The sequence below is a fragment of the Polypterus senegalus genome, chromosome 4 (assembly GCF_016835505.1).
Source record: "Polypterus senegalus isolate Bchr_013 chromosome 4, ASM1683550v1, whole genome shotgun sequence".
Lineage (NCBI taxonomy): Eukaryota > Metazoa > Chordata > Cladistia > Polypteriformes > Polypteridae > Polypterus > Polypterus senegalus.
Window position 1 is genome coordinate 123,226,606 of NC_053157.1, and position 9,652 is coordinate 123,236,257.

Sequence of the window (9,652 nt, forward strand, 5' to 3'; positions counted from 1 at the left end):
GGAAGCATGTACCATAAATTAAAAGACGCATTGTCCGCAGAAATCCGCGAACCAGCGAAAAATCTGTGATATATATTTAGATATGCTTACATTTAAAATCCGTGATGGAGTGAAGCCGCGAAAGTCGAAGCGTGATATAGAGAGGGATCACTGTATTTGTGTTAAGATTGTATAGGATTTCAGTACAGGTAGTCCAAGTTACGGACATCCGACCTACAACTTACGAATGGGGCTGCAGCTGCACCTTCACCTGTAAGGGAGACGCGAGTCAGGCGCCTCAGTAACTACCACTCTGTCATCTTCAGCCTGGGGATGCTGCAAGCGGTGGCTGGACGGAGGCGATTTCACTGCTCACGTAGTGTAGTGTCCCTTGGATGGCAAGCGGTGACCTGTGGTCCATAGTCACTGGGGCCACAACTAACAAACAGTCATGTGCTGGACAGAGGCTTGATGGGGCGGTTCACTGCACACCCACCACACCTACTGCTCCTGACTGGACACAGGCTGGATGGAGCGGAGAGAGGCATTTCACTGCCCAATCACCACACAAAGCTGCCCCGTTTGTTCTTGGTGGGCGGCTGGTAATGCTGCAAGTGGTGACCCAGTTGTGGCTGAACGGAGGCCATTGAGGGTGAATGGGGCAGTGGGGGGGGTAGCATTGTACTGTCCCTCGGTTGGCTGCCTGTTGAATGTGGGCAGTGGTGGGCAATTCACTACCCGCCTTTGGCCTCACTGTGTTCGCTCTCCATGGACGGACGCTGCAGGCAGCATACTGTAGTGGAGGTGACTGTGTGGTGGGCAGGTGGCGAACCTCCCCTCGCAGCCCCCATTCATTCTCAATAGCAAGCATGCTTGTACTGTTGTACATAGCAGTAAATAGTCTCCCGTTCAGTACATCAGATGTGCTGACGACGGGTGCCTTCCCCCTCTGATAGCGTGTACCGTGCTATGCAGAAGAGCTCATCTTAACCTTTTGTATTCACCCTTCAAGAATGTCTCTGAAACACAAATCTGATGCAAGTGCTGGTGATACAGTAAAAAAAAAGAAAAACCATCACTATTAAAAATAAAGTAGAAATAATAAAAATGTCTGCGGTGTGCTGACGCCCTGCCCGGGGTTTGTTCTTGCCTTGTGCCCTGTGTTGGATGGGATTCGCTCCAGCAGACCCCCGTGACCGTGTGTTGGGATATAGTGGGTTGGAGAATGACTGACTGACTGACTAATTAAAAGGTCAGTGAAACGCCATCATTCATTGGCAGAGCACTTGGTTACAGTTGGTCAACAATAGCATTTATTAAAATACTGTAATGTACCTGTTCCGACTTACATACAAAATAAACTTAAGAACAAACCTACAGTCCCTATCTCGTACATAACCCTGGGACTGGCTGTACTTTTTCTCTTGTCCTCTCTCAGTATGCACTTTATCTGACAATGAGGAACCCTTTGATTTTATGGTCAGTCTTTTAAAGATGCTGATAATGCATATTTTTTTCTTCATACACACTTTTAACTGTGGCATTCATTTAACGTGCCAGCTACTATTAACGGCACCCCTTATAAAAATGTTAATTTTAAAAATAGCTATTTCTTCATGAGGGCTTTATTTTTCTTTGAATGAAATTGTTTCAATTAAAAGTCAGATGTTTCTAATTTTTTTAGTGCAAGATAACATTTCTTCAGCAAACGGGGATATTTTTTTTTCTAACTCTTCAAATACTACATATGACAATTTGATGTATTTATTTGTGAGTGTCCACAGTGTAGGAGAGCAGGCTGGCTGTGTGGCTGCAGTACAGCAGCTGACTCGAGAACAAGTGGCTCGGGTTTTTGTGGCTGTAGAGATCAGCAGGGCTTCCAGGACATGAAAAACTATTGGAGTAGATGCTCCCTTGCTGGTAACTTAGTTCAGATAACAAGTAAAACTTTGTCATTGTAATCTATCTAGTAGCAAAGAGCTATGATGATTTTATAGCACAAAACTCTTGTATTTTATTGTCCAACAGGCTGTTGTACCTGAAAAGGTGTCATTCAAATGGTTTAAAAATGAGGGAGATCCTAAAGGTCACTGGGAAATGACCTATATACAGTAGAAGATGAGGAGCTGACAGATGGCCTCTACAACTACCTGAATGAAGTGCTGTAGGCACTTTTGAAAAGATCAACAGAACTCACATCATTCTGGATGTGCTGATGCCAGAGGCTCATTTGGCTTCAGTGAATCTCTAATGAGTACAGAAAGTGTCTCTATGAATAACATCCTGTTTTTCTGCATTTGTCATAGGCTCTTATTAAAGCTCTAGGAACAGCTGAGAGGATTTCTCTACCAGAAGCAGAAGATCTGTTCATTGATAGACCAGTAGACAGTGAGTGGTATGTCAAGTGTTGTTGTTTTGGCAATCCTTTCTTTTTCTTTTCAGCACAATTTTTCTGTTAAACAAAATAACATTTTACTTGTAGTGAATTTAGACAAGAACATAAACTAAATATATGTTTAAAGTGAAATTTAAAATATGCATTAATACACTTTTAGTATTGGTGAAAGTAATTTTTGTTTTTTGTTAAGTGAGAGAAGAGTTTCACATACAGTACAAGGAGAGCATCACTAAAGCATTTAAACTTGGGATTCCATCTCAACCCCTCCTCTAATAAACATGTCCCTTTCTTTATTTGTCTTTTGCCTTTTTTATTGTACAGTTTTATTCCTTTTTTGTACATTAAAAGCAAACATGTCTATCCCCATTACATTGTTCTTTTATTTATAAATATATAGAAGTGGGCATACTTAAGCTTCAGTATATTCCCCAGATCAGTCTGTTTAATTTTTCTAATAGTTCAACTGACCCATCATTATTAATTGTAACTATTTCTTGAAACAGTTGTACAATTTATGCTGAATAATTAATAAAATTTTGTTTTTAGTAGTGACAATATTGAGTGTTTAGTTTAATCTGTGCTACTTCCATCAACCCGTGTATTAACACTACTAGAACTGATAAGATTTGAGCTGAGCCTTCACTTGTATCAACATGGTCTACAGATGGCATGGACTTTGCTGGACTCAATGGTAATCCCACATGATGAAAACAGCTTGGAAACCGAGCATCCTGATCAAGACTGCTGTTCACTTACAAACATAGTCTACAACAATAAGGTTCTTATCTTTATTTAGGAGTCATATTTTCAATAAAACTTGTATTTTTAAACTGAAAATACAGGCTTTATATATAGGAACAAAATTAAAGGAAAAGGATTGAGAGCCAAAACTTTTAAAGCTCAGTATTCTAAAACCATGACTCACAGCTAGAACCTTGTTATACTAAGGTCTTGACATTAAGTGTGTGTCTGTGCTTTTGAAAAACTATTTGCCCCCTTCCTGATTTCTTATTCTTTTGCATGTTTGTCACACAAAATGTTTCTGATCATCAAGCACATTTAACCATTAGTCAAATATAACACAAGTAAACACAAAATGCAGTTTTTAAATGATGGTTTTATTATTTAGGGAGAGAAAAAAATCCAAACCTACATGGCCCTGTGTGAAAAAGTAATTGCCCCCTGAACCTAATAACTGGTTGGGCCACCCTTAGAAGCAATAACTGCAATCAAACGTTTGCGATAACTTGCAATGAGTCTTTCACAGTGCTCTGGAGGAATTTTGGCCCACTCATCTTTGCAGAATTGTTGTAATTCAGCTTTATTTGAGGGTTTTCTACCATGAACCGCCTTTTTAAGGTCATGCCATAGCATCTCAATTGGATTCAGGTCAGGACTTTGACTAGGCCACTCCAAAGTCTTCATTTTGTTTTTCTTCAGCCATTCAGAGGTGGATTTGCTGGTGTGTTTTGGGTCATTGTCCTGTTGCAGCACCCAAGATCGCTTCAGCTTGAGTTGACGAACAGATGGCCGGACATTCTCCTTCAGGATTTTTTGGTAGACAGTAGAATTCATGGTTCCATCTATCAGAGCAAGCCTTCCAGGTCCTGAATCAGCAAAACAACCCCAGACCATCACACTACAACCACCATATTTTACTGTTGGTATGATGTTCTATTTCTGAAATGCTGTGTTCCTTTTCGCCAGATGTAGCGGACATTTGCCTTCCAAAAAGTTAAACTTTTGTCTCATCACTCCACAAGGTATTTTCCCAAAAGTCTTGGCAATCATTGGGATGTTTCTTAGCAAAATTGAGACGAGCCTAATGTTCTTTTGCTTAACAGTGGTTTGCGCCTTGGAAATCTGCCATGCAGGCCGTTTTGCCCAGTCTCTTTATTATGGTGGAGTCGTGAACACTGACCTTAATTGAGGCAAGTGAGGCCTGCAGTTCTTTAGACGTTGTCCTGGGGTCTTTTGTGACCTCTCGGATGAGTCATCTCTGCGCTCTTGGGGTAATTCTGGTCGGCCGGCCACTCCTGGGAAGGTTCACCCCTGTTCCATGTTTTTGCCATTTGTGGATAATGGCTCTCACTGTGGTTCGCTGGAGTCCCAAAGCTTTAGAAATGGCTTTATAACCTTTACCAGACTGATAGATCTCAATTACTTCTGTTCTCATTTGTTCCTGAATTTCTTTGGATCTTGGCATGATGTCTAGCTTTTGAGGTGCTTTTGGTCTACTTCTCTGTGTCAGGCAGCTCCTATTTAAGTGATTTCTTGATTGAAACAGGTGTGGCAGTAATCAGGCCTGGGGGTGGCTACGGAAATTGAACTCAGGTGTGATGCATACAGTTAGGTTATTTTTAACAAGGGGGCAATTAATTTTTCACACATGGCCATGTAGGTTTGGATTTTGTTTCTCCCTAAATAATAAAAACCATTATTTAAAAACTACATTTTGTGTTTACTTGTGTTATATTTGACTAATGGTTAAATGTGTTTGATGATCAGAAACATTTTGTGTGACAAACATGCAAAAGAATAAGAAATCAGGAAGGGGCAAATAGTTTTCACACCACTGTGTGTGTGTGTGTGTGTGTGTGTGTGTGTGTGTGTGTGTGTGTGTGTGTGTATATATATATATATATATATATATAAAAATAAACGTTGATAAATAGTAATGAAAGTAATAAAACACATTTTTAGGGTTGTGTATTATAAAAGTAAAGATATAACTTTAACAATTTTTTCAAAGTTTAAAATTGGAATACGTTTATAGCCCATCTTTAGTGTGACCTGTTAAATGTAGGCGACTATTTTATTTGGACATTCGAGTAAACAACAGTCAAATATTTGTTTTAATCTGACTGACTTAATCAAGTATAGCCCACACTTAAGTCTATGTCAATCCATTAAAATTAGACGGACACAAATTTCTATTTATATGTTCATTGAAATTTTCTTCAGATGTTGTTTAGTAAAAATATCTCATATCCAAACTTTTATGATTATTTTTTTTTTCAAAACTGCTAATCATAAATAATGGTGATAAAAATACACTGTAGTCTTAATTGTAATCTAAATGCACTGTAATAATTCACTCGACAAGAGTGCTATAGTGTAAGATATTGACACTAGTAGACTACCATCATAGATGTATTTTACAAATATACACTCCGTCACCTGCAGTTATGACCGTCAAGTCAACCTTTAAAAACTGTCTTACACGTCCACCTTTAGAAATTACTCCCACCTTTCTTTTTACATATCCATAAGGCAACCGGCTAAAGTGGAACATGAAGGACAAATAACACCAACTTGCAATTTGCTGAATAAAAAGGTGAATGACCACAACCTTTAGCAGCCAGGATCATAATATATGGGTGGCTGCCCAAATCCTTCTGACAGTCTGGAGTCTTTATGTGACAGTGGCGTAGTCGGCAGGATGGTGTATTCCCAGAAGAAAATGGGACAGGACCATAAAACTATTTAGGCAGGAAAGTACCAGGGCTGAGTTTCTGGATGGGAAGCTAGTCTGAGGGTCAGGTGTAACTCAGAACAGGCTTCGTTCCCTAAATATGAACCCAGGGTAACATATAACAACAGGGAGAGTATGGAGGAGACTTACAGACGTGGGCTGGTTCTTGGGGAAGAAACGAAGGGGGCTTATTATATATGGAGCTGCCCAAAGGCGTTAAGACCCCAGATAAATATGAGCTTTCCACAGACCAGCAGGTGAAGAACCTATAAAATTGGTAATTTAACACTAGAATTACCAGAGCCTACGAAAAAACTCGTAATTCCGTCCCACCTTAAACTGCTTCTTAAATCCCTTCACACCTCTCCGCCAGCGCCCTATGTTTTCTAAATGTGCTGATAAAGAGAAGCTAGGAGCAGCCGGCTATTCCATCCCCCCACCAATTTAGAACGTGCACGTTCTCTCAGCTCATGCCTTGATTGAGTATCTGGGAGTGAAGTGGAGTTTTAGAGTGGAAATAATAGATCGTTGTTTGGAACACACTTATAAGTACAATCACCCCACTGTAAACTTGCACTACAGTTATAATATCGCACAACGAGCCACTTTATAAAGCCGTATTTACATATGATGACGGTATCATTTTTATGATGAAATGCAGCAAAATATGTTCATTATATTATACTGATAAAACTTTAAATTCGTTTAAATAATCTTACTGAAATTGGCGGGCAAAGGAGCCACCGATTCTTCCTCTGCCCAGGGCCACCACAAGCCTAGAGCCGCCCCTGAGTACTGCTGCGATAAATTATTTCATCGAAGGTCGCACACAATCACTGCGCCATGAAACCCATGTTTAATAACGTGCTTTAACTCCTATCATCATGAAAATATCACATATACATCTCAGTATTTTAGTTATTCAGAGAGCTGTAATATCACAAATGTAAAGGATTCTGTGTCCAGTCGGAGGAAGAGAGCCGGTTTAAGAAGCAAGTAGTGATTTACACACATACAGCACATAGAAGATCACATACAAAACAAAGCATTTAATGTGCTACTTAAATTACGATGTGATTTGAGAAACTGGTTAATTAAACTATTTTAAGATGAAGTTTATGATGTTCTACTTTAATGACAAAAAAAACTACATGATTAAAGCGGAAATTTCGAGATTGAAGTTGACATTTTGTGCTTTTTCCCCCACTGTGTGCCTTTTTCTTCTCTGTACCCTAATAAGTTTTCATATGACACTCAGACAGTGGGCTACAACTCGTCTTTTCATGGCGACTTTGATATGTGACTTCTTTTTTATTTCCAGCACTGTGCGATTTTGTGAATGTGAGCTTTCAAGTTTCTCCAACACGCTATGTCACTCGATCAACTTTCTTTTGTTGATTATACCACGGTTTAATTAAACAAATAGTAAATTTTTCCTTTGCCTCCACTTGGTATTAGCTGAAATTCTTAGAATTTTCCCATTGTCTTTTCACAGAAGGCTGAGCTTAAGGGCAATTTATGTTGATTTGCATATTCAAAGAGGTGTAATTCTGGGAGGAGTTGGGGCCTTACATAAAGCGCCTGCATGAGCGTTACTTTTCACACTGATCGAGATTTATGTAGAGGAAGAACGTGGAGTACGCACAGATTCAAGCATCTGGATTTTTCTATGCGTAAGCACATTTCGGCTTTTGTGCTTACGCCATGTTATAGTGCGAGTTCTACGCATGGCGTTATACATGAGACCCCAGACCATTTTTCAAAACAAGTATGCCTTGTGATGGACTACTATTATTTCTAAGATACGTTTATGTCAACCATGCAACAACTACAGGGTGACTTAATGACCTACAACAGCAGAACAATACATTATTCAGTTATTAATGAGAGTAAGCAAAAATCACAAGAAAGAAGAGGGCCAAAAATAATTAAACTATTCATTTTTGTTTCAAGATACATAATAATGAATATTTCAAACACATTCTTACATAAATGAAAACATTCACAGTAAAGTGTACTGTCTGCTTACTATATAGTAAGTATAGAGAAGGTAAATTGGATTCATTTACTTTCTGAGCCTGTCTAATTCAATTCAGTTTGAAAGTTCAGCTCTGAAGCAAAATATTAATACCTACAATTTGTACTATAATGTTCAACAGTATATTCGGCATATTGAGAAAATGACATCAAAAAAAAGAAAACAAACAATACTCAAGATAAATAATATTCAAATCATGCAATTAAAATTCAGTTATACCTTTCAAGGGCATTTTCTCCACGGGTTTTTGCTTTATCCTCTTCCTTTTTAGGAGGAATAAGTGTAGGTTCTAGTCCAAAAACCTCTTGAAGGTGTGTATATAAATCAGTTCGGTTGTAAACATGAAATTCAAAGCCATTCACTGTTATGTAAAGTCTTGTTTCTGCTTTAGGATCTGTTAATAACACACAAATGAAACAATGAAAAACATCTCTCTAATAGTATATTATGTAATATTAAAGTTTTGCTAGAACTAATCAAAAACAAGCCACTTGATGTTGCATTTTATGTAAGAGCTTGATTTCACAGTAAATGCTATATTCAGTTTTTGTTGGTGATACTTTAGTACTATTGCTAGTCTGTAGGAAACATGCAAATAAGAATTGAAGCTTACTATATACATGTATTTGAACATTAATTAAAAATCATCATGCAGTGTATGCTTTAGTTAAACATCCATAACCCTCATTAAGCTGACATTTTAGTTTGAAATCCAACTAAGTATTAAAATGACTATTTATATATAGCATTTCCCCAACTTTTTTTTGTTACAGAACATTTCACAATTTGTAATAAACTTACGGAACACTTATATTTGTGGTTATTTCTTACAGAAGAAAAAACAAAGAAATAACTGATGCTCAAGTGCTTTAAAGCAAAATCAAAACAATAAGATACATACAGTATAAAAAAGAACTACATTGTTCTACTACATAATACCTAGTATACCAAAACACCTATTTATATTTTCAAAAAGAAACAAGACACAGTTTTTTAATAAGATGGGTGTTTCTCGGCCTTAGTATCACAAACTGTTTTAATATCAGGCACAATGGAAAGTTCAATCCTCTAAAAACTTAGCCTCGACCATTGCAAGAGATGAACATCTGAGACGATGCTCCACCGGCAGCGGTGTTATTTAGCTTTTTATTATCTATTCAAAATATCCTGTATTTAGTCAACCAGGGAGGATTTATTTACAAGTAAATTAAAAGCATGAGCAGGAGACCAAGGGGTCAGAAAGAAAAGGAAAAGGTAGGTAAAGGTACATCAAAGACTAACTCGGTCTCAAGTTTACATTATGGTCTGCCACATACTAAGGTGGAAAAGACAGGCAAAAGAATGGATTTGCCAGGACCTCGCACTGCAGCTTCTGCTACAGCCGACAGCAAATGTGGAAGTGTCTGTGAGTGAGACGGGCAACGATAATTCACAAATCTCAGACAGGAGTATGGTCTCTTAATCCCTTCTGTTAACTATTACTATCAACCCCTGCAAGTCAAAGGAATCAACTCCAACAGAGTGCGTAACTCCACTTTTGTACCACAAAGAAGATGGAAGCAAGCTTTCTGAGCTGAAGGTGTTGATTACCACATGCAGGAGGAATAAATTAATGATGCAAAGGAGGATGTACACAAGAAAATAGAAAGAATCGACATCAGAGCTGACAGCAGAATAGAGGAGCTGCTTCTGGATATAAAAGACCAGGAGGTATGTTTAAGCAATAAATTTGATGTAAACCTTAAAAAGAAATTCTAGCAAG

The 9,652-nt window shown here is 38.2% G+C and overlaps 1 protein-coding gene across 9 annotated transcripts in view; it reads right to left on the minus strand.

The window, feature by feature from the left end:
• The window catches only part of kiaa1109 (KIAA1109 ortholog), a 388,609-nt gene that overhangs the window by 293,103 nt on the left and 85,854 nt on the right, over nt 1-9,652 (minus strand). For all 9 annotated transcript variants that reach the window (XM_039751238.1, XM_039751239.1, XM_039751244.1 and 6 more), the window contains exon 7: nt 8,110-8,284. In XM_039751238.1, the coding sequence (XP_039607172.1) occupies nt 8,110-8,284 (175 nt within the window). The remainder of the gene's footprint in view (nt 1-8,109; nt 8,285-9,652) is intronic.